We start from the raw sequence: 25338 nt of genomic DNA, 5'->3' as shown, positions 1-25338 counted from the left end.
TAAGGGCTCTGTTCCTAGCTAATATACACTCTGTTTACACTCTGTTTACACAACGCTGCTAGATAGTCAATCTCTTTGACTTCTCTGAGGATTCTGGTCCGCTTGGTATTGATTTGTTAACCTTTGTTTAATCCGGGTAAAAATCCTTTGAGGTTAAACATGAGGAAGTGAGGAAGAGCTGGAAAGAATCCCGACACAAACAGCAGGAAGTACTGAATACTAATGTTATTGTAGGAGTTTAAAGGAGAATGAAATTGGTCATGTAATTGGTTTGTGTGTGTGCCTGCTTGTATGCGTGTTTGTGTGTATGCGTGTGTGTGGTGTGTGTGCTGTGCATGCGTGTGTGTGTGTGTGTGTGTGTGGTGTGTGTACCCTTCCCTGCAGGATCCCTCCCAACGTGCGTGACATAGTGTACTGTACAGGCGTGTCTCTGATGGATGAGGACGTGTGGGAGTTTATCTGGATGAAGTTCCACTCCACAACAGCCATCTCAGAGAAGAAGGTTCTCCTGGAGGCTCTCACCTGCAGCGACAATGGCTTCCTGCTCAACCGGTGAGTCATTTGTAACATAACTTTATTGTTCCCTCACAGGGAAACAGAACTTTATTGTTCCCTCACAGGGAAACAGAACTTTATTGTTCCCTAACAGGGAAACAGAACTTTATTGTTCCCTAACAGGGAAACAGAACTTTATTGTTCCCTAACAGGGAAACAGAACTTTATTGTTCCCTAACAGGGAAACAGAACTTTATTGTTCCTTCACATGGAAACAACTTTCTGCTCAACCGGTGAGTCAATATTAAATAACTTTATTGATCCATCACATGAAATTTCACAACAGCTTTGTGCTCAACTGGTGAGTAAACCACATTTAGCATCTCCTGGCTTCCACACACAGCCTACAAGCTGATGCAGTCCTTCGGAACATCTACATTTAAAAAAGTCTAATAAATCCATGTGATACAGCCTGCAGCACCACAATAAATCCATGTGATACAGCCTGCAGCACCACAATAAATCCATGTGATACAGCCTGCAGCACCACAATAAATCCATGTGATACAGCCTGCAGCACCACAATAAATCCATGTGATACAGCCTGCAGCACCACAATAAATCCATGTGATACAGCCTGCAGCACCACAATAAATCCATGTGATACAGCCTGCAGCACCACAATAAATCCATGTGATACAGCCTGCAGCACCACAATAAATCCATTATTTTAGACGGGTCTAAAGAAACATGAAAACATGTTTGTCTCTTTCAGAAGAACAGAATAACATTCTCTTGTTGTCCTTATGATAGGTCCTGATCCATTAATTTTTATCTTAAAAAACTCCCTAATCCCTGCCGATGACAAGCATACCCATAATATGATGCAGCCACCTCCATTTGTATTCAGGAGACAAAGTCCATTTCTCTGACAAATATTTTGCATTATTACTTTAGTGTCTTATTGCAAGCAGGAAGCATGTTTTGGAATATTTTTATTCTGTACAGGCTTCCTTTTCATTTAGGTTAGTATTGTGGAGTAACTACAATGTTGTTGATCCATCCTCAGTTTTCTCCTATCACAACCATTGACCTCTGTAACTGTTTTAAAGTCACCATTGGCCTCAAGGTGAAATCCCTGAGCGGTTTCCTTCCTCCCCGTCAACTAAGTTAGGAAGGACGCCTGTATCTTTGTAGTGACTGGATGTATTGATACACCATCCAAAGTGTAATTAATAACTTCACCAGGCTCAAAGGGATATTCAATGTTTTATTTTTTACTCATCTACCAATAGGTGCCATTCTTTGCGAGGCATTGGAAAACCTCCCTAGTCTTTGTCGTTGAGTCTGTGCTTGAAATTCACTGCTCGACTGAGGGACCTTACAGATAATTGTATGTGTGGGGTACAGATATGAGGTAGTCATTAAAACATGGTGTGGTACAACATCGTTGCACACAGAGTGAGGCCATGCAACAGATTATCTGAATTGTAAAGCACATTTTGACTCCTGAACTTATTCAGGCTTGCCTTAATTAACAAAGGGGTGGAATACTTTATTGACTCGAGACATTTCCGTTTTTATATCTTTATTATTATTTAGTAAACATAATTCCACTTTGACATTATGGGGAATTGTTTGTAGACAAGTGACGCAAAATCTAAATGTAATCCGTTTTAAATTCAGGCTATAACTGAAACAAAATGTGGGGAAACGTCCCTGTCCTTCACCCATGTAACGGATGTGAAACGGCCCTGTCCTTCGCCCATGTAACAGATGTGAAACGGCCCTGTCCTTCGCCCATGTAACGGATGTGACATGGCCCTGTCCTTCGCCCATGTAACGGATGTGAAACGGCCCTGTCCTTCGCCCATGTAACGGATGTGAAACGGCCCTGTCCTTTGCCCATGTAACGGATGTGAAACGGCCCTGTCCTTTGCCCATGTAACGGATGTGAAACGGCCCTGTCCTTCGCCCATGTAACGGATGTGAAACGGCCCTGTCCTTCGCCCATGTAACGGATGTGAAACGGCCCTGTCCTTTGCCCATGTAACGGATGTGAAACGGCCCTGTCCTTCGCCCATGTAACGGATGTGAAACAGCCCTGTCCTTCGCCCATGTAACGGATGTGAAACGGCCCTGTCCTTCACCCATTTAACGGATGTGAAACGGCCCTGTCCTTCGCCCATGTAACAGATGTGAAACGGCCCTGTCCTTCGCCCATGTAACGGATGTGACATGGCCCTGTCCTTCGCCCATGTAACGGATGTGAAACGGCCCTGTCCTTCGCCCATGTAACGGATGTGAAACAGCCCTGTCCTTCGCCCATGTAACGGATGTGAAACGGCCCTGTCCTTCGCCCATGTAACGGATGTGAAACAGCCCTGTCCTTCGCCCATGTAACGGATGTGAAACGGCCCTGTCCTTCGCCCGTGTAACGGATGTGAAACGGCCCTGTCCTTCGCCCACGTAACGGATGTGAAACGGCCCTGTCCTTTGCCCATGTAACGGATGTGAAACGGCCCTGTCCTTCGCCCATGTAACGGATGTGAAACGGCCCTGTCCTTAGCCCATGTAACGGATGTGAAACGGCCCTGTCCTTCGCCCATGTAACGGATGTGAAATGGCCCTGTCCTTCGCCCATGTAACGGATGTGAAACGGCCCTGTCCTTCGCCCATGTAACGGATGTGACATGGCCCTGTCCTTCGCCCATGTAACGGATGTGAAATGGCCCTGTCCTTCGCCCATGTAACGGATGTGAAATGGCCCTGTCCTTCGCCCATGTAACGGATGTGAAACGGCCCTGTCCTTAGCCCATGTAACGGATGTGAAACGGCTAGCTAGTTAGCGGTGGTGCGCGCTAATAGCGTTTCAATCGGTAACGTCACTTTCTCTGAGACCTTGAAGTAGTTGTTCCCCTTGCTCTGCAAGGGCAGCGGCTATTGTGGAGCGATGGGTAACGATGCTTCGTGGGTGTCAGTTGTTGATGTGTGCGGAGGGTCCCTGGTTCGCTCCCGGGTATGGGCGAGGGGACTGCTTAAAGTTATACTGTTACACCTCCACCATTCTAAAATGGAAGAAGTTTGGAACGACCAAGACTCTTCCTAGAGCTGGCCGCTTAAAGTTATACTGTTACACCCACACAGTGGCCTTGAAACACTGCAGTGGATGGAAGAGTGTGTCTGTGTAGGGCTGTGTGTTGACCGACTATACCCCAGTGGCCTTGAAACACTTCATTGGAAGGAAGAGTAGGGCTGTGTGTTAACTGACTATATACCCCAGTGTCCTTGAATCACTGCAGTGGATGGAAGAGTGTGTCTGTGTAGGGCTGTGTGTTGACCGACTATACCCCAGTGGCCTTGAAACACTTCATTGGAAGGAAGAGTAGGGCTGTGTGTTAACTGACTATATACCCCAGTGTCCTTGAATCACTGCAGTGGATGGAAGAGTGTGTCTGTGTAGGGCTGTGTGTTGACTGACTATACCCCAGTGGCCTTGAAACACTTCATTGGAAGGAAGAGTAGGGCTGTGTGTTAACTGACTATATACCCCAGTGTCCTTGAATCACTGCAGTGGATGGAAGAGTGTGTCTGTGTAGGGCTGTGTGTTGACTGACTATACCCCAGTGGCCTTGAAACACTGCATTGGAAGGAAGAGTAGGGCTGTGTGTTTACTGACTATACCCCAGTGGCCTTGAATCACTGCAGTGGATGGAAGAGTAGGGCTGTGTGTTTACTGACTATATACCCCAGTGGCCTTGGCCTCCCTCCTTTCTCCCTGAAACCCTTGGAGGTTCAATAGCTGGATGGTGGGACATTACGACGGGCCCCAGTCCTTAGTAGAGAGTGGGGATTCCCAGTAACTCTGCAGGTAGAGAGTGGGGATTCCCAGTAACCCTGCAGGTAGAGAGTGGGGATTCCCAGTAACCCTGCAGGTAGAGAGTGGGGATTCCCAGTAGCCCTGCAGGTAGAGAGTGGGGATTCCCAGTAACCCTGCAGGTAGAGTGTGGGGATTCCCAGTAACCCTGCAGGTAGAGAGTGGGGATTCCCAGTAACCCTGCAGGTAGAGAGTGGGGATTCCCAGTAACCCTGCAGGTAGAGAGTGGGGATTCCCAGTAACCCTGCAGGTAGAGAGTGGGGATTCCCAGTAACCCTGCAGGTAGAATCAGAGAGCTGATGGAGAGAACATGTTTATCGTACTAGGATTTGACCTTTAGGTTAATACCAGGAACTAGAATACTGTACTGTAGGATTTGACCTTTAATACAGGTTAATACCAGGAACTAGAATACTGTACTGTAGGATTTGACCTTTAATACAGGTTAATACCAGGAACTAGAATACTGTACTGTAGGATTTGACCTTTTATACAGGTTAATACCAGGAACTAGAATACTGTACTGTAGGATTTGACCTTTTAATACAGGTTAATACCAGGAACTAGAATACTGTACTGTAGGATTTGACCTTTAGGTTAATACCAGGAACTAGAATACTGTACTGTAGGATTTGACCTTTTATACAGGTTAATACCAGGAACTAGAATACTGTACTGTAGGATTTGACCTTTTAATACAGGTTAATACCAGGAACTAGAATACTGTACTGTTGGATTTGACCTTTAGGTTAATACCAGGAACTAGAATACTGTACTGTAGGATTTGACCTTTAGGTTAATACTAGGAACTAGAATACTGTACAGTAGGATTTGACCTTTAGGTTAATACTAGGAACTAGAATACTGTACTGTTGGATTTGACCTTTAGGTTAATACCAGGAACTAGAATACTGTACTGTTGGATTTGACCTTTAGGTTAAAACTAGGAACTAGAATACTGTACTGTTGGATTTGACCTTTAGGTTAATACCAGGAACTAGAATACTGTACTGTAGGATTTGACCTTTAGGTTAAAACTAGGAACTAGAATACTGTACTGTTGGATTTGACCTTTAGGTTAAAACTAGGAACTAGAATACTGTACTGTTGGATTTGACCTTTAATACAGGTTAATACTGACTTTCCAATGTATCCAGGTTTAAGACCCCACCACGATGACTCACCAGGATAGTTACAGTATGAGATGTGGAAGGAAAAGGCACTTTCTGATTTGAAGCGAGTCAATCTGAAACACACATAACCCTTGCTTTGTTTATCTAGTCCACTGTCTAGACTGGCATAGAACTTCAGCATCAATGTATTGGGGCATTCGAAGGGGTATGCTAGTATGGACACATCATATTGGTACCCAGGTTTAGTTGGAGCACACTGAACAAGGCCCTCTCACTCACAGTACAAACCTCTAGTGTCCCCTATAGAGGCCGGGTGCCAGCTGTATAGACACCAGAGAGGAGATTGCAGTAAGCATGATAGGGGCCAGCTCTATAGACACCAGACAGGAGATTGCAGTAAGCATGACAGGGGCCAGCTGTATAGACACCAGAGATTGCAGTAAGCATGACAGGGGCCAGCTGTATAGACACCAGAGATTGCAGTAAGCATGACATGGGCCAGCTGTATAGACACCAGAGAGGAGATTGCAGTAAGTATGACAGGGGCCAGCTGTATAGACACCAGAGATTGCAGTAAGCATGACAGGGGCCAGCTGTATAGACACCAGAGAGGAGATTGCAGTAAGCATGACAGGGGCCAGCTGTATAAACACCAGAGAGGAGATTGCAGTAAGCATGACAGGGGCCAGCTCTATAGACACCAAAGAGGAGATTGCAGTAAACATGACAGGGGCCAACTGTATAGACACCAGAGAGGAGATTGCAGTAAGCATGACATATGGATTTTCAGGAAGCAGGGTATTTAGTATGTAAAGTGGTTGTCAGGGCGATGAGAGTATAATTGATGGTTTATAATCCCTGCAGGTCTCCGTGATCCATCACTAATCGATCAGAAGTAAACCAGATGATCGCCTGCCACTTGACAACAATCCTAAATCTGATCATAGGAATTATCTGGCTGTCCAATAACAGCTATTATCCACGGTTTAAAAACACATTTACTAAATGCGTCTCTCTCGGTATCTTTTCCTGGCAACTTGTGTCATCTGGGGCTAATGAAGATGCCTGGAGAGAAAACAGTGATAATAGCCAGAATCCTTATTACCATAACTATGTTTCGTAGAGGAGGAGAACAAGGGGCATTAGTTCGCAGGCTGTGGAACAGAGAGTGGAGAATCTGGACACATTGTGCCAGACAGGCCAGGGAGACAGAAGGCAGGAGACACACCAACAAGCTCTACAGCTAATTAGTATGAGTCACAGTCCTGCGGAAGGGTATTGGCATGCCTGAGGAGAGTTAGAGGAGTGTTTGGGGTGAGGTGAGGTGTGGGGGGGGTGGAGGAGCTTGTGCTACGTGCCAAGGCACTCACCTCACCCCTCTCCTAATGTGTGTCAATGCTGAATAAAATGCCACATGCCTATAAAACGCCAAGGCACGCCCCTCACCCCGTCACCAGTGTGTGTGTGTGTGTGTACGTGTGTGTGTATGTGTGTGTACGTGTGTGTGTGTGTGTGTGTACGTGTGTGTGTGTGTGTACGTGTACGTGTGTGTGTGTGTACGTGTACGTGTGTACGTGTGTGTGTGTGTGTACGTGTGTACGTGTGTATGTCTGTGTGTGTGTACGTGTGTGTGTGTGTGTGTACGTGTACGTGTGTGTGTGTGTACGTGTGTGTGTGTGTGTGTGTGTGTGTGTGTACGTGTGTACGTGTGTATGTCTGTGTGTATGTCTGTGTGTGTGTGTGTGTGACACTTGCCATTGCGCCCTCTCACCCCTCTACCATTGTGCCCTCTCACCCCTCTACCATTGTACTCCAGGCAGGGCAGAATAAAAAGCAGAGCTTGTGTAGCAGCTGTGATCCTGTCCCTCTGAGACCTGGGGGAAAACAATGAGTCTGTTACGCTCCACAGGACCAGGAAGAAGCTACCTAGCAGAGGATGAAGCCGCTGGAGCTTTAGGGGCTTAATTGAATGGAGTGAATCATTTACTTTACAATGTACAAAGGCTGTGTCACAAATGGCACCCTATTCCCTATTTAAGTAGAAGCAGGAATGTAGTCTCTCTCAGAATCAATGATTTTAAGGCTTTAAGGCACACTTGAATTTCACACCGCATGCACTACTGAAGGTTGAAAATGAAACCCATGTCTGTGATTAGATCAGTGTGTGTGTGTTTGTGTCCGTGCCTGTTTGCGTGTTTTCAGGGGGGTTATCTTAGGCACGTAAGTGATACTCCATCTACAGACAAGAAAACTGGACAGGATAGACAAGATATGCCTTCCAGCTCCCCGCTCGGCTCTGGGGCTCTGAGGCTCTGGGGCTCTGAGGCTCTGGGGCTCTGAGGCTCTGAGGCTCTGGGGCTCTGAGGCTCTGAGGCTGGAATAGATGGGCCCTGCATTTAGTATTGATTTCTGTCGCCTCTGCACCCTTGGACTAAATTGTATCCTTCTCCTCAATGTTTTTATTAATGCATGATGTGATCTCAGCGCAGGATAAACCCTGCCTTCCCTGATAGACCATGTTCAGCCTGCTCTAAAACGAGGTGATCTCAGCGCAGGATAAACCCTGTCTTCCCTGATAGACCATGTTCAGCCTGCTCTAAAACGAGGTGATCTCAGCGCAGGATAAACCCTGCCTTCCCTGATAGACCATGTTCAGCCTGCTCTAAAACTAGGTGATCTCAGCACAGCTCCAGCAGTGACCTTTTACACTCCCAGAAGACTCAGAAAGGCAAAATAATTTCCTGTGTGGGGGCCATTTTATTTTATGTAGTCTGGCTGGGTCAGTTGGGTCGGAAAGGGGAAATAAGTTATGCTGTAGCGGTGTGTGAGCTGCTGGGGATTTGTGGATGGTGTTGCAACATGTGCTCAAAAATCTGTGTTAGGAAACTTATTGAAACTAACAGGAACTTAATGTTCCATCTCCACAGGGTGTTCTGTGTTATTTACACATTATAGCTGTGAGAAACAGAGTAGAATGATAATTGGATACAGGAAACAACGTCTCCCAAACAGCTGACCAGGCGGGTACAGGAGACCCGTCTCCCAAACGGCTGACCAGGCAAATACAGGAGTCACATCTCCCAAACTGCTGACCAGGCGGGTACAGGAGTCCCATCTCCCAAACCGCTGACATGGCGTACAAGAGTCCCATCTCCCAAATGGCTGACCAGGCAAATACAGGAGTCCCATCTCCCAAACCACTGACCAGGCGGATACAGGAGTCCCATCTCCCAAACCGCTGACCTGGCGGGTACAGGAGTCCCATCTCCCAAACATCTGACCAGGCGGGTACAGGAGTCTCATCTCCCAAACCGCTGACCAGGCGGGTACAGGAGTCCCATCTCCCGAACCGCTGACCTGGCGGGTACAGGAGTCCCATCTCCCAAACATCTGACCAGGCAGGTACAGGAGTCCCATCTCCCAATCTGCTGACCAGGCAGATACAGGAGACCCATCTCCCAAACGGCTGATCAGGCGGATTCAGGAGTCCCGTCTCCCAAACATCTGGAAAGACAGATACAGGAGTCCCATCTCCCAATTGTCTGGAAAGACGGATACAGGAGTCCCGTCTCCCAAACGGCTGACCAGGCAGATACAGGAGTCCCATCTCCCGATCGTCTGGAAAGGCGGATACAGGAGTCCCATCTCCCAACTGTCTGGAAAGACGGATACAGGAGTCCCGTCTCCCAAACGGCTGACCAGGCAGATACAGGAGTCCCATCTCCCGATCGTCTGGAAAGGCGGATACAGGAGTCCCATCTCCCAAACATCTGGAAAGACGGATACAGGAGTCCCATCTCCCAAACCGCTGACATGGCGTACAAGAGTCCCATCTCCCAAATGGCTGACCAGGCAAATACAGGAGTCCCATCTCCCAAACGGCTGATCAGGCGGATTCAGGAGTCCCGTCTCCCAAACATCTGGAAAGACGGATACAGGAGTCCCATCTCCCAACTGTCTGGAAAGACGGATACAGGAGTCCCGTCTCCCAAACGGCTGACCAGGCAGATACAGGAGTCCCATCTCCCGATCGTCTGGAAAGGCGGATACAGGAGTCCCATCTCCCAACTGTCTGGAAAGACGGATACAGGAGTCCCGTCTCCCAAACGGCTGACCAGGCAGATACAGGAGTCCCATCTCCCGATCGTCTGGAAAGGCGGATACAGGAGTCCCATCTCCCAAACATCTGGAAAGACGGATACAGGAGTCCCGTCTCCCAATCTGCTGACCAGGCAGATACAGGAGACCCATCTCCCAAACGGCTGATCAGGCGGATTCAGGAGTCCCGTCTCCCAAACATCTGGAAAGACAGATACAGGAGTCCCATCTCCCAATTGTCTGGAAAGACGGATACAGGAGTCCCGTCTCCCAAACGGCTGACCAGGCAGATACAGGAGTCCCATCTCCCGATCGTCTGGAAAGGCGGATACAGGAGTCTCATCTCCCAACTGTCTGGAAAGACGGATACAGGAGTCCCGTCTCCCAAACGGCTGACCAGGCAGATACAGGAGTCCCATCTCCCGATCGTCTGGAAAGGCGGATACAGGAGTCCCATCTCCCAAACATCTGGAAAGACGGATACAGGAGTCCCATCTCCCAAACCGCTGACATGGCGTACAAGAGTCCCATCTCCCAAATGGCTGACCAGGCAAATACAGGAGTCCCATCTCCCAAACGGCTGATCAGGCGGATTCAGGAGTCCCGTCTCCCAAACATCTGGAAAGACGGATACAGGAGTCCCATCTCCCAACTGTCTGGAAAGACGGATACAGGAGTCCCGTCTCCCAAACGGCTGACCAGGCAGATACAGGAGTCCCATCTCCCGATCGTCTGGAAAGGCGGATACAGGAGTCCCATCTCCCAACTGTCTGGAAAGACGGATACAGGAGTCCCGTCTCCCAAACGGCTGACCAGGCAGATACAGGAGTCCCATCTCCCGATCGTCTGGAAAGGCGGATACAGGAGTCCCATCTCCCAAACATCTGGAAAGACGGATACAGGAGTCCCGTCTCCCAAACATCTGGAAAGACGGATACAGGAGTCCCGTCTCCCAAACATCTGGAAAAACGGATACAGGAGTCCCGCCTCCCAAACATCTGGAAAGACGGATACAGGAGTCCCGTCTCCCAAACATCTGGAAAGACGGATACAGGAGTCCCATCTCCCAAACATCTGGAAAGGCGGATACAGGAGTCCCATCTCCCAAACATCTGGAAAGACGGATACAGGAGTCCCATCTCCCAAACATCTGGAAAGACGGATGAAGGCGGGAACTGATAACTGACTGAATTGTATGCACTGACTAGTGACTGAAAGGTCCATGTAAATGTAGGATAATGACTGAGTATCCGGTGTGAATGGGAATCACGACAGTTAAGAATAGAATACAGATCACTCATCAAAAGAGGTCCGACACGAGGTGGATTCTCCACGGAATACGTTGCTGTTTGCTGTGTGGGTTTCACACTTCCAAAGTGTATCTGTTCACTAAGCGTTAGATTGATTACAACTGAGGACTGGAGCTCTCACATACAGTATGTTGAGCCATTTGAATACGGAGGAATGTGCTCTTCCTCAAAACAAACGTCTTGGTGTTTTAGAAGTCTGTTGCATAAGCCCGTTGGTCGAGGTAGAAAACTACATCATCCTATCAGTTCAAGAGCACAGAGTAAAATGGTGAAGAGAAACAGGATATATATATATATATATCAGAACAAAAGAAGTGTGAGTTCCTGGTGAACCAACGTGCTGCTGTTACCCTCCCTGCATGTAAAATGCAAATTGGAAACGTATTGGAAACGTATTGGAAACGTATTGGAAACGTATTGGAAACGTATTGGGAACGTATTGGAAACGTATTGGAAACGTATTGGAAACGTATTGGAAACGCATTGGAAACATATTGGAAACGTATTGGAAACGTATTGGAAACGTATTGGAAACGTAGACACCGTGGCGATGTCTTTTTCTGTAATATAATTTGTGTTGCCTGCTTGACATTTTCGCCTCATTTGCATAACCGGCTATATCTACATTTGATACGGTCTCATCAGCTTCATGCTTTCTGAGGCAGCTGATACATGGTATTAAAACTGTATTTTTGGTCATTGAATTTAAACATTCTCCTCCAGACTGAGTCTGTCTTAATGTGTTTCTATTTCTACGTTCTCCTCCAGACTGAGTCTGTCTTAATGTGTTTCTATTTCTACGTTCTCCTCCAGACTGTCTGTCTTAATGTGTTTCTATTTCTACGTTCTCCTCCAGACTGAGTCTGTCTTAATGTGTTTCTATTTCTACGTTCTCCTCCAGACTGAGTCTGTCTTAATGTGTTTCTATTTCTACGTTCTCCTCCAGACTGAGTCTGTCTTAATGTGTTTCTATTTCTACGTTCTCCTCCAGACTGTCTGTTTAATGTGTTTCTATTTCTACGTTCTCCTCTATACCGAGTCTGTCCTGATGTGTCTCTTTATTTACTAGTTTAATAGCAGAAGTGGATCACTTGACTTCACAGAAGCACCTCAGCCATGAATCTTGTTCTCCCACTGGATGTTGACAGCTCTATGGCCTGACTGTGTCTATTGTGACTGCTGACAGCTCTATGGCCTGACTGTGTCTATTGTGACTGCTGACAGCTCTATGGCCTGACTGTGTCTATTGTGACTGCTGACAGCTCTATGGCCTGACTGTGTCTATTGTGACTGCTGACAGCTCTATGGCCTGACTGTGTCTATTGTGACTGCTGACAGCTCTATGGCCTGACTGTCTATTGTGACTGCTGACAGCTCTATGGCCTGACTGTGTCTATTGTGACTGCTGACAGCTCTATGGCCTGACTGTGTCTATTGTGACTGAAGACAGCTCTATGGCATGACTGTGTCTATTGTGACTGTTGACAGCTCTATGGCCTGACTGTGTCTATTGTGACTGCTGACAGCTCTATGGCCTGACTGTGTCTATTGTGACTGCTGACAGCTCTATGGCCTGACTGTGTCTATTGTGACTGCTGACAGCTTTAGGGCCTGACTGTGTCTATTGTGACTGCTGACAGCTCTATGGCCTGACTGTGTCTATTGTGACTGCTGACAGCTCTATGGCCTGACTGTGTCTATTGTGACTGCTGACAGCTCTATGGCCTGACTGTGTCTATTGTGACTGCTGACAGCTCTATGGCCTGACTGTGTCTATTGTGACTGTTGACAGCTCTATGGCCTGACTGTGTCTATTGTGACTGCTGACAGCTCTATGGCCTGACTGTGTCTATTGTGACTGCTGACATGAAATACATGATCCATGTTATACTTTCACTTCCAGAAGACGTTATCAGTCAGATTACTGCTGGACTACATTACCCAAAGCCTTTATCAGTCAGATTACTGCTGGACTACATTACCCACAGACTGTATCAGTCAGATTACTGCTGGACTACATTACCCACAGACTGTATCAGTCAGATTACTGCTGGACTACATTACCCACAGACTGTATCAATCAGATTACTGCTGGACTACATTACCCACAGAGTACTTTAAACTTCTGAATTTAGTAAGAGGTGACCATGTCTTATTGTACTTTTTGTACTCACACCAGATGTACCATTGTAAGGATGATTCCCTAAATAAACAGTGCCCTGTATGAGGACAATAATATACACTCTTTTATTCACAGTCCTTCTTCTTCTTCTTCTTCTTCTTATCCTCCAGGCTGCTGAATCTTTCTCTGAGCTCAGATTTGGTCCCAGATCAAGATGTCATCGATGTCATCATCCACGTGGGAAGGAACCCGCATGGAAGACACTTAGCCTGGAGGTACTTCAGGGAGAAGTGGGACATCTTGAATTCACGGTAAGAGATTCAAGGCCTCAGAGACTGTAATATGTGTGACTTGTGTACTAACGTTCCTGTGTTGCCATAGTGATGTATTATAGTGTTCCTGTGTTGCCATAGTGATGTATTATAGCGTTCCTGTGTTTCCATAGTGATGTATTATAGTGTATTGTGATTTCAGTTGTGGTTTCAGATGATACATACTTGATCCAAACTAGATTCCAGATACTGTAGAAGTGAATGAAAATAACATTTGTGATGGTTGATCTTCCCCCAGAGCTCTTTGGGACAGTGTTCAGCGAAGCCTGAGTAGAACAACAGTGTTCAGCGAAGCCTGAGTAGAACAACAGTGTTCAGCGAAGCCTGAGTAGAACAACAGTGTTCAGCGAAGCCTGAGCAGAACAACAGTGTTCAGCGAAGCCTGAGCAGAACAACAGTGTTCAGCGAAGCCTGAGTAGAACAACAGTGTTCAGCGAAGCCTGAGTAGAACAAGTGTTCAGCGAAGCCTGAGCAGAACAACAGTGTTCAGCGAAGCCTGAGCAGAACAACAGTGTTCAGCGAAGCCTGAGTAGAACAACAGTGTTCAGCGAAGCCTGAGTAGAACAACAGTGTTCAGCGAAGCCTGAGTAGAACAACAGTGTTCAGCGAAGCCTGAGTAGAACAACAGTGTTCAGCGAAGCCTGAGTAGAACAACAGTGTTCAGCGAAGCCTGAGCAGAACAACAGTGTTTGTAAAAGCCTTTCTTCACAAAAACTCTGCTCTCCATGTTTAGGTACGGAGAGGCGTTATTCATGACTTCTAAGCTAATCAGTGGGGTGACTGAATTCCTAAACACAGAGACGGAGCTGAATGAGGTACGTTTATTTATTAAGGTTCACTCAGGTGTCCCAGTCTTCAGTAACAAACTGGCTTATTGTATGATGTGTTATATTTAACTACATTGTAAATTACACTTAAAAAAAAAAGTGAAATAAATCTGAATATATGCCAACTTGGGGATTTTGGCCTTTTAAATAGCAGTATGATGATAACAGGTACATGCCATTTACTAATCTGTCCTGCTCCGTTAAATTGTCTTAACATTGATTTGATGGAGACAGTCTGGTACAGAGTCTCCTTTTAAAAATCCAACGTTCTCTAAAACCCATACCTTTATTTCTCACCACAAAGTCATAGTCTCTTTATTTAAAGTACTAGTGTTTTTCTCACTGATCAGTGGGCATCAGTTCCAGTCCAGTAAGCCCATCTGACAGAACCATAGAGAAGAGACCTATAAACCTTAAAGGGATGTTTTCTACTGTACTGAGGTTTTTTAGTTATTTATTCTCTGCAGTCACTAATTGGCAAAACAAAAAAAGCTTTTCTGAACTTCAAAGAAACGTCCTGTTTGTTTTTGTGCCTGGAAGTAATTCACAACATCCGTCTGTATATTACAGCTTATGCCTACAGTAGGCCTATATATGAGCCCAAGCCTACAGTAGGCCTATATATGAGCCCAAGCCTACAGTAGGCCTATATATGAGCCCAAGCCTACAGTAGGCCTATATATGAGCCCAAGCCTACAGTAGGCCTATATATGAGCCCAAGCCTACAGTAGGCCTATATATGAGCCCAAGCCTACAGTAGGCCTATATATGAGCCCAAGCCTACAGTAGGCCTATATATGAGCCCAAGCCTACAGTAGGCCTATATATGAGCCCAAGCCTACAGTAGGCCTATATATGAGCCCAAGCCTACAGTAGGCCTATATATGAGCCCAAGCCTACAGTAGGCCTATATATGAGCCCAAGCCTACAGTAGGCCTATATACGAGCCCAAGCCTACAGTAGGCCTATATACGAGCCCAAGCCTACAGTAGGCCTATATACGAGCCCAAGCCTACAGTAGGCCTATATACGAGCCCAAGCCTACAGTAGGCCTATATATGAGCCCAAGCCTACAGTAGGCCTATATATGAGCCCAAGCCTACAGTAGGCCTATATATGAGCCCAAGCCTACAGTAGGCCTATATATGAGCCCAAGCCTACAGTAGGCCTATATATGAGCCCAAGCCTACAGTAGGCCTATATATGAGCCCAAGCCTACAGTAGGCCTATATATGAGCCCAAGCCTACAGTAGGCCTATATATGAGCCCAAGCCTACAGTAGGCCTATATATGAGCCCAAGCCTACAGTAGGCCTATATATGAGCCCAAGCCTACAGTAGGCCTATATATGAGCCCAAGCCTACAGTAGGCCTATATATGAGCCCAAGCCTACAGTAGGCCTATATATGAGCCCAAGCCTACAGTAGGCCTATATATGAGCCCAAGCCTACAGTAGGCCTATATACGAGCCCAAGCCTACAGTAGGCCTATATACGAGCCCAAGCCTACAGTAGGCCTATATACGAGCCCAAGCCTACAGTAGGCCTATATATGAGCCCAAGCCTACAGTAGGCCTATATATGAGCCCAAGCCTACAGTAGGCCTATATATGAGCCCAAGCCTACAGTAGGCCTATATATGAGCCCAAGCCTACAGTAGGCCTATATATGAGCCCAAGCCTACAGTAGGCCTATATATGAGCCCAAGCCTACAGTAGGCCTATATATGAGCCCAAGCCTACAGTAGGCCTATATACGAGCCCAAGCCTACAATAGGCCTATATACGAGCCCAAGCCTACAGTAGGCCTATATACGAGCCCAAGCCTACAGTAGGCCTATATACGAGCCCAAGCCTACAGTAGGCCTATATACGAGCCCAAGCCTACAGTAGGCCTATATACGAGCCCAAGCCTACAGTAGGCCTATATATGAGCCCAAGCCTACAGTAGGCCTATATATGAGCCCAAGCCTACAGTAGGCCTATATATGAGCCCAAGCCTACAGTAGGCCTATATATGAGCCCAAGCCTACAGTAGGCCTATATATGAGCCCAAGCCTACAGTAGGCCTATATATGAGCCCAAGCCTACAGTAGGCCTATATATGAGCCCAAGCCTGGGAAAACATCCGTCTGCATATTACGGCTTATGCATACAGTAGGCCTATATATGAGCCCAAGCCTACAGTAGGCCTATATATGAGCCCAAGCCTGGGAAAACATCCGTCTGCATATTACGGCTTATGCATACAGTAGGCCTATATATGAGCCCAAGCCTGGGAAAACATCCGTCTGCATATTACGGCTTATGCATACAGTAGGCCTATATATGAGCCCAAGCCTACAGTAGGCCTATATATGAGCCCAAGCCTACAGTAGGCCTATATATGAGCCCAAGCCTACAGTAGGCCTATATATGAGCCCAAGCCTGGGAAAACATCCGTCTGCATATTACGGCTTATGCATACAGTAGGCCTATATATGAGCCCAAGCCTACAGTAGGCCTATATATGAGCCCAAGCCTGGGAAAACATCCGTCTGCATATTACGGCTTATGCATACAGTAGGCCTATATATGAGCCCAAGCCTGGGAAAACATCCGTCTGCATATTACGGCTTATGCATACAGTAGGCCAATATATGAGCCCAAGCCTGGGAAAACATATGTCTGTATATTAAGGCTTATGCATACAGTAGGCCTATATATGAGCCCAAGCCTGGGAAAACATCCGTCTGCATATTACGGCTTATGCATACAGTAGGCCTATATATGAGCCCAAGCCTGGGAAAACATCCGTCTGCATATTATGGCTTATGCATACAGTAGGCCTATATATGAGCCCAAGCCTACAGTAGACCTATATATGAGCCCAAGCCTGGGAAAAGAAAACATGAATTAGAATAATGATTGTGCTGTTACACAATACATAGACTACTGCATCTTTCACACGGCAGAATTATTATTATTTTTAAATACTGATTTAAGTCTTTGGTACAGAATTGATCTAGCATATATTAAACACATTTAGAGTTTTCCTACAAATATAGGGGATTTGTATTTGATTTTGAATAGCCTAGTAATAGATAACGTTAAAAAAAATCATAATTAATAGGCTGACACATTACCTTTAGCTACAATATCTCACCACCGTACGTTTCAGTCTCCTCCTCTCTTCTTCTTCGTTCCTTTCTCCAGCGTGCAGAGAGAAGGCCTGTCAACAGTTACATGACATATGCTTTATTGTGAAAAGCACTGGGTACGTGCAGGAACAGGGTTGGAGAGCCCACGGCATACAGAGTACTGGGTAGCTGCAGGAACAGGGTTGGAGAGCCCATGACATACAGAGTACTGGGTAGCTGCAGGAACAGGGCTGGAGAGACCATGACATACAGAGTACTGGGTAGCTGCAGGAACAGGGTTGGAGAGCCCATGACATACAGAGTACTGGGTAGCTGCAGGAACAGGGTTGGAGAGCCCACGGCATACAGAGTACTGGGTAGATACAGGAACAGGGTTGGAGAGCCCATGACATACAGAGTACTGGGTAGATACAGGAACAGGGTTGGAGAGACCATGACATACAGAGTACTGGGTAGCTGCAGGAACAGGGTTGGAGAGCCCATGACATACAGAGTACTGGGTAGATACAGGAACAGGGTTGGAGAGCCCACGGCATACAGAGTACTGGGTAGCTGCAGGAACAGGGTTGGAGAGCCCACGGCATACAGAGTACTGGGTAGCTGCAGGAACAGGGTTGGAGAGCCCACGGCATACAGAGTACTGGGTAGCTGCAGGAACAGGGCTGGAGAGACCATGACATACAGAGTACTGGGTAGCTGCAGGAACAGGGCTGGAGAGCCCATGACATACAGAGTACTGGGTACGTGCAGGAACAGGGCTGGAGAGCCCACGGCATACAGAGTACTGGGTACGTGCAGGAACAGGGCTGGAGAGCCCACGACATACAGAGTACTGGGTACGTGCAGGAACAGGGCTGGAGAGCCCACGGCATACAGAGTACTGGGTACGTGCAGGAACAGGGCTGGAGAGCCCACGACATACAGAGTACTGGGTACGTGCAGGAACAGGGCTGGAGAGACCATGACATACAGAGTACTGGGTACGTGCAGGAACAGGGCTGGAGAGACCATGACATACAGAGTACTGGGTACGTGCAGGAACAGGGCTGGAGAGACCATGACATACAGAGTACTGGGTACGTGCAGGAACAGGGCTGGAGAGCCCATGACATACAGAGTACTGGGTACGTGCAGGAACAGGGCTGGAGAGACCATGACATACAGAGTACTGGGTAGCTGCAGGAACAGGGTTGGAGAGACCATGACATACAGAGTACTGGGTAGCTGCAGGAACAGGGCTGGAGAGCCCACGGCATACAGAGTACTGGGTAGCCGCAGGAACAGGGCTGTAGAAACCACGGCATACAGAGTACTGGGTAGATACAGGAACAGGGTTGGAGAGACCATGACATACAGAGTACTGGGTAGCTGCAGGAACAGGGTTGGAGAGCCCACGGCACACAGAGTACTGAGTAGATACAGGAACAGAGTTTCAGAGCCCATATTTTCTCTTTCCCCTGTTCCTGGCCATTTGATAATGGGCCATTCTAAATCTGAACTACTTTTACATATTAGTAAAGACAAGGTTAAATGGAGAATAGTCTGATGGGTGAAAATGCAGTGCATTCGGGAAAGTATTCAGACCCCGTTACTTTTTCCACGTTGTTACGTTACCGACTTATTTTAAACTGATTAAATGTTTTTTCCCCGGCAATGTACACACAATAACCCATAATCACAAAGCAAAAACAGGTTTCTAGATTTTTTGGCAAAAAATAAGTGTTCCGACCCTTTACTCAGTACTTTGTTGAAGCACCTTTGGCAGCGATTACAGCCTCGAGTTTTCTTTGGTAATGATGCTACAAGCTTGGCACACCTGTATTTGGGGAGTTTCTCCCATTCTTCTCTGCAGATCCTCTCAAGCTCTGTCAGTTTGGTTGGGGAGCGTTGCTGCACAGATATTTTCAGGTCTCTCCAGAGATGTTTGATTGGGTTCAAGTCCGGGCTCTGGCTGGGCCACTCCAGGACATTCAGAAACTTGCCCTGAAGCCAATCCTGCGTTGACTTGATTGTGTGCTTAGGGTCGTTGTCCTGTTGGAAGGTTAATCTCTCGTCCATTGCTCCGTTCATCTTTCCCTCGATCCTGACTAGTCTCCCAGTCCCTGCCGCTGATAACATACAGTAGGACAACTCATATTCTGTTCTTCTGAAATACATTTTCTTCCTCCCATAATGTTTCTTTAGACCTGTTATAAATAAATAATGGTGATGATGTATATTCAGTTGATTTATTAGACCTTAGATGTTCCTAAGGTCCGCATCAACTGCTTGTGTACGTCTTGTATACGAAGAAGCCTGGAGATGCTGAACTCATTTATGTTAATTAACCAGAAGAAGCCTGGAGATGCTAAACGCATTTATGTTAATTAACCAGAAGAAGCCTGGAGATGCTGAACGCATTTATGTTAATTAACCAGAAGAAGCCTGGAGATGCTAAACGCACTTATGTTAATTAACCAGAAGAAGCCTGGAGATGCTAAACGCATTTATGTTAATTAACCATCAGTTACCGTGACACCTGCAGCCTGTTTTGCATTTTTAACATTTCATGACCGCCACCGCCCTATCTGGACCAGAGATATTTTGTCTTCTTTCTTAAACATGATTTTATTCTGTAATGACCACAAGTGTCTCTGATATCTTCCAAAGTAATAATTCACAGCAAAGGACATGTTTGTCTGTTCCGCTCGGCCCAGATTCAGACTTAGGAAATATATTTCTTTATTTACATTTTGTTTACCTTTTTTTTTTCTCTCCCCAATTGGTAGTTACAGTCTTGTCCCATCGCTCCAATTCCCGTACGGACTCGGGAGAAGCGAAGGTCGAGAGCCGTGCGTCCTCCAAAACACAGCCCTGATAAGCAGCTTGTTGACACACTGCCCTGCTAAGCCCAGAAGCCAGCCGCACCAATGTGTCGGAGGAAACACCGGACACCTGGTGACCGTGTCAACGTGCACTGCACCCATCCCGCCACAGGGAGGACATCCCGGCCGCCCAAATCCTCCCCTTACCCGGACAACGCTGGGCCAATTCTCTGCTGCCTCATGGGTCTTCCATGCGACACAGCCTGGGATTTGAACCCGTGTCTGTAGTGACGCCTCTAGCACACTCCAATGCAGCAGCTGCGCCCCTCGGGAGGTGAAGATCTAGTCCTTTTTTTTAACGTGTTTTTGATTGAAGCACTTCTCAGTAGTTTGTATTCAGACTTACCATATGGAGGTGCTTAACTGACTTTGCAGGTGTGGCTCCCTTGCGGGCACTGAATAAATTTAATTCAATACCCTCCCATATGCTGGCCAAAAAATATTTTCTCATTAATTGGTCATTCAATAGGGTTTTCAGTACATTTATCTAGTGCTATCTCTTTAAATACTGTGTACTTTCAATTAGAATCTTCTTGACAGAATATATATATGAAGAGAACAGGTTCAGAATAGGGATGAAAGAATGCCACTACTACTGTGAATACACACATTCCTCTCCTTTCCAGCACCAATTGGTAAATCTATAAATAATCAGATGTTGTAGATTATTTAGGGTTAGGAACGTATAAATGAATCAAACATAAACAGGGCTGGAGAGCCTTTACGGTGAACCTAAAAACTACAGGAAAGTGTGCAACAGAAGTAGAACCAGTAATCTATAAATCTACCCTCAGTAATCATGGACCTGGTGTGCCAGGCTCCAGGTTTAACCTGCTTCTATTCGGTCTGACTTCCATAATGATTCAAATAGGCTCCATGTCCCAACTTGTAATGTGTTTAATATGATCCACTATTGCTAGCGACCCTCAGGATCAACCACACAGACATGACAGAATAAAGACAGGTACATTAACCATGTCATGATGACATGATATAAAATGTAGGCTTCAGAATAGAGAATAAAGTGGCTGGTTTTTTTTTTCTTCTCACTTGGAACCCGGCAGGTTGTTCGACATTATTCATCGTTTTCCTTGCGTTTTAAAAGGTGGTGTAATTATGAGGGAATTAAGTCAAGGTCAGAATACGGCGTATCTGAAGACACACCTCCACCACATCTCAGTTTTCTTTGCTCTCCACCCCAAAACGCGTACCTTTTCCCCACGCAGAAATTCAAGGTCGGATTACACGCAGAGAGACAAGGTCGGATTACACGCAGAGAGACAAGGTCGGATTACACGCAGAGAGACAAGGTCGGATTACACGCAGAGAGACAAGGTCGGATTACACGCAGAGAGACAAGGTCGGATTACACGCAGAGAGACAAGCGCAGGAAATGGAAAATAAGTTACATTTACGTGGAAGTAACTGGTCTGAATTCTTCTGCAGCTTTGTTTTGGGTCTAACGTTTGAATTATTTCCCAGAATGCACTTTAAAACGTATCTAGAGTACCTAGACACTAGATACACACAGTATTCTTTCCAACAGGTATGCTTGCTGATTGTTTTGGGTCTAACGTTTGAATTATTTCCCAGAATGCACTTTAAACATATCTAGAATACCTAGACACTAGATACACACAGTATTCTTTCCAACAGGTATGCTTGCTGATTGTTGCCTGGATACCCTCACGTACCTGACTCTGTGTCTGTCTGTCTGTTCCCTTCTTCAGCTGAAGGAGTTTATCCAGATCAGTGGAGGTGGAGCGGGGCCGGCGTTGGCCCGGGCCGTGGAGATCGTGGAGGCCAACGTGAGATGGCACAGTCTCTACGAACGCCAGATCTTCCAGTGGCTAAGGAAGTCTCCCAACGGTTAACACACAGCCAACAGGGTTCAGCCCAAGCATGGCATCTCTCTGACACTATTACAGACCCAACAACATCAGGCGGAGAAAAAAAATATCAGAAAACATGAATATGTTAATTTGAATTGCAAAATAAGACATTTCCCCGGCCTCCCCCCCCCCCCAAAAAAAAAAAACTTGATGAGAAAGTCACTGGCAAACCGGAGAGAGAGGGAACAGTGAAGACAGACGACGTGATTGGCTCAGATGACCTTAGTCTGACCGACCGTTTGGACGGTGGATTTGATTAGGTATAAATATTGCATGGTGGCTTTCATCTCCAGTGACAGTTTCCTTTTTTCAACGCATGGTTTTCCACCCCTCTGATTGGTTGTCCACTAAGCTGACCCCTGTGACCTTTTCAATGACCTTTGAACCTCCGGTCAACTCTTTAGTAGCCTATGAGGAGAAAGACAAACTAGAGCTACAAGAGGCACGGGAAGAGGACCTGGCGGCATTATGATACAACTGGGACAAGCACAAGTATTATCATTTTTGGTTCAATGATGACAATCATTATTTTGATTGGGACAACAACAACAAAAAACAGAAATATAAATTATAACGAAATAAAAGAATATGTGTACCTAAATGTTTTGGACCTTAACCTTCTCTTTTGAGCCATACTGAGGTGGACTTTGTGACGTCTGGAACATTTAGACAGGGGGACGTGGCGGCTGAAGTGATGTTCATTGTTGTGCGTGGTGTGTTCCATAATAACTTATCCTCCTTCCTCAGCCAATAAGGTTTCCCTAAATGACATTACGCCAGGGGAAGACTCTGCAGAACCCAGGAGGCAGGTTGGAAGCAGGAACAAGGGGACTCCCCATAACCCGAAGGAGTCACTATTGATTATTGATCGATTATCGTTAAATGACATCATTTATATTTGCTGATTAACACCGGAGTCTCCTTTGGATTATACCGTCTTGGTGTTTGAGTGAAAATAAAAAATGAAACTGTTGTGAGTTGCAGGTTGATATTCTGTGTGCAAAATGGTCCACGTTGCTGATGGGACTGAGAGCCAGTGGATACAGTCTGTGTGAGCCGCAGTGTAGTAATGCTGACATATAGAAACTTACGTTGTTTTGGTCAAACGTCATGCTTGGGTTTTCATGTGCCGCTAATTACTTCATAAAAAAGTTTCACTCAGAAACCGTATTTTAAGCAAAAGCAGAGGTAATATGCTCCAATATTCCTGACAGATATTACTAGTTTTGTTGCTACCCTGCAAAGCCCAGGAAACTTAACAGGCCGATGCTAACAGCTAGCTGGAAATACTCTGTGGACTCGTTTCATGAAGAATAGAACATAATAATGACTTTTTACTGTTGACACTTGGCTGGTAGAGCAAATCCCCATTGGGTTTACTGGGGAGTCCATTGCTCTTATTTTCTGTGTAAAAGTCAGTGCTATTTATATCCTCTATGGCTAATCCCTGATACTGTAGACCTCAAGAAGAAAACCGTTGCAGCCCTTCACCATCTTTTCCTTTCTTGTTGTTGTTTTGATGTGTTAAAAAAGTTGTTTTTTTCTAAATGAGGGACTATATTGTTCTGTGTTTTGAGCAGAGCAGCAATGGGATTTTAACGCTGATAAATAAATTATTTTGTACAGTAACGCAACGCTGCCTGACTGTCTGTCATTATGTGTGAGAGAGAGAGAGACAGAGGGAGAGAGGGAGAGAGGGAGAGAGGGAGAGAGGGAGAGACAGAGAGAGAGAGACAGAGAGAGAGAGAGAGACAGAGAGAGAGAGAGACAGAGAGAGAGAGAGAGACAGAGAGAGAGAGAGACAGAGAGAGAGAGAGAGAGACAGAGAGAGAGAGAGACAGAGAGACAGAGACAGAGAGAGAGACAGAGACAGAGAGACAGAGACAGAGAGACAGAGACAGAGAGAGAGAGACAGAGAGAGGGAGAGACAGAGAGAGGGAGAGTGGGAGGGAGAGACAGAGAGAGGGAGAGTGGGAGGGAGAGGGAGAGAGAGAGAGGGAGAGAGGGAGGGAGAGGGAGAGAGCGAGAGGGAGAGAGGGAGGGAGAGGGAGAGAGCGAGAGAGCGAGAGGGAGAGAGAGAGAGAGAGAGAGAGAGAGAGAGAGAGAGAGAGAGAGAGGGAGAGGGAGAGGGAGAGGGAGAGGGAGAGAGGGAGAGAGAGAGAGAGAGACAGAGAGGGAGAGAGGGAGAGAGAGAGAGAGAGAGAGAGAGAGAGAGAGGGAGAGAGAAAATAAATACCGGAAATATAGCATTTCCATCAGTATTCGGACACTCGGGACTTTGTTGAAGCACCTTGGTCAGCGATTACAGCCTTGAGTCTTCTTGGGAATGACGCTACAAGCTTGGCTCACCTGTATTTGGGGAGTTTCTCCCATTCTTTTTTGCAGGTCCTCTCAAGCTCTGTCAGGTTGGATGGGGAGTGTCACTGCACAGCTATTTTCAGGTCTCTCCAGAGATGTTTGATCGGGTTCTGGGCTCTGGCTGGGCCACTCAAGCACATTCAGAAACTTGTCCCGACATATATCAAAATCAAATCAAATGTATTTATAAAGCCCTTCGTACATCAGCTGATATCTCAAAGTGCTGTACAGAAACCCAGCCTAAAACCCCAAACAGCAAGCAATGCAGGTGTAGAAGCACGGTGGCTAGGAAAATTCCCTATAAAGGCCAAAACCTAGGAAGAAACCCAGAGAAGAACCAGGCTATGAGGGGTGGCCAGTCCTCTTCTGGCTGTGCTGGGTGGAGATTATAACAGAACATGGCCAAGATGTTCAAATGTTCATAAATGACCAGCATGGTCAAGTAATAATAATCACAGTAGTTGTCGAGGGTGCAGCAAGTCAGCACCTCAGGAGTAAATGTCAGTTGGCTTTTTATTGCCGATCATTCAGAGTATCTCTACCGCTCCTGCTGTCTCTAGAGAGTTGAAAACAGCAGGTCTGGGACAGGTAGCACGTCCGGTGAACATGTCAGGGTTCAATAGCCGCAGGCAGAACAGTTGAAACTGGAGCAGCAGCACGACCAGGTGGACTGGGGACAGCAAGGAGTCATCAGGCCAGGTAGTCCTGAGGCACGGTCCTAGGGCTCAGGTACTCCGAGAGAGAGAAAGAAAGAGAGAATTAGAGAGAGCATACTTAAATTCATACAGGACAACGGATAAGACAGGAGAAATACTCCAGATATAACAAACAGCCCCCCGACACATAAACTACTGCAGCATAAATACTGGAGGCTGAGACAGGAGGGGTCAGG

The 25338-nt window shown here is 46.4% G+C and overlaps 1 protein-coding gene across 1 annotated transcript; it reads left to right on the top strand.

The window, feature by feature from the left end:
* Positions 1-23717, top strand: LOC116364359 (thyrotropin-releasing hormone-degrading ectoenzyme-like). The gene is made up of 4 exons (XM_031817546.1): positions 1-552; positions 13206-13346; positions 14101-14182; positions 21927-23717. The coding sequence occupies exons 1-4, from the start codon at positions 308-310 to the stop codon at positions 22068-22070; spliced, it is 612 nt and encodes a 203-aa protein (XP_031673406.1). The 5' UTR covers positions 1-307; the 3' UTR covers positions 22071-23717.
* Positions 23718-25338: the final 1621 nt, after the last annotated feature.

Source organism: Oncorhynchus kisutch, unplaced genomic scaffold (genome assembly GCF_002021735.2).
Source record: "Oncorhynchus kisutch isolate 150728-3 unplaced genomic scaffold, Okis_V2 scaffold1064, whole genome shotgun sequence".
Lineage (NCBI taxonomy): Eukaryota > Metazoa > Chordata > Actinopteri > Salmoniformes > Salmonidae > Oncorhynchus > Oncorhynchus kisutch.
This window is presented reverse-complemented; position numbering and strand designations above follow the sequence as displayed.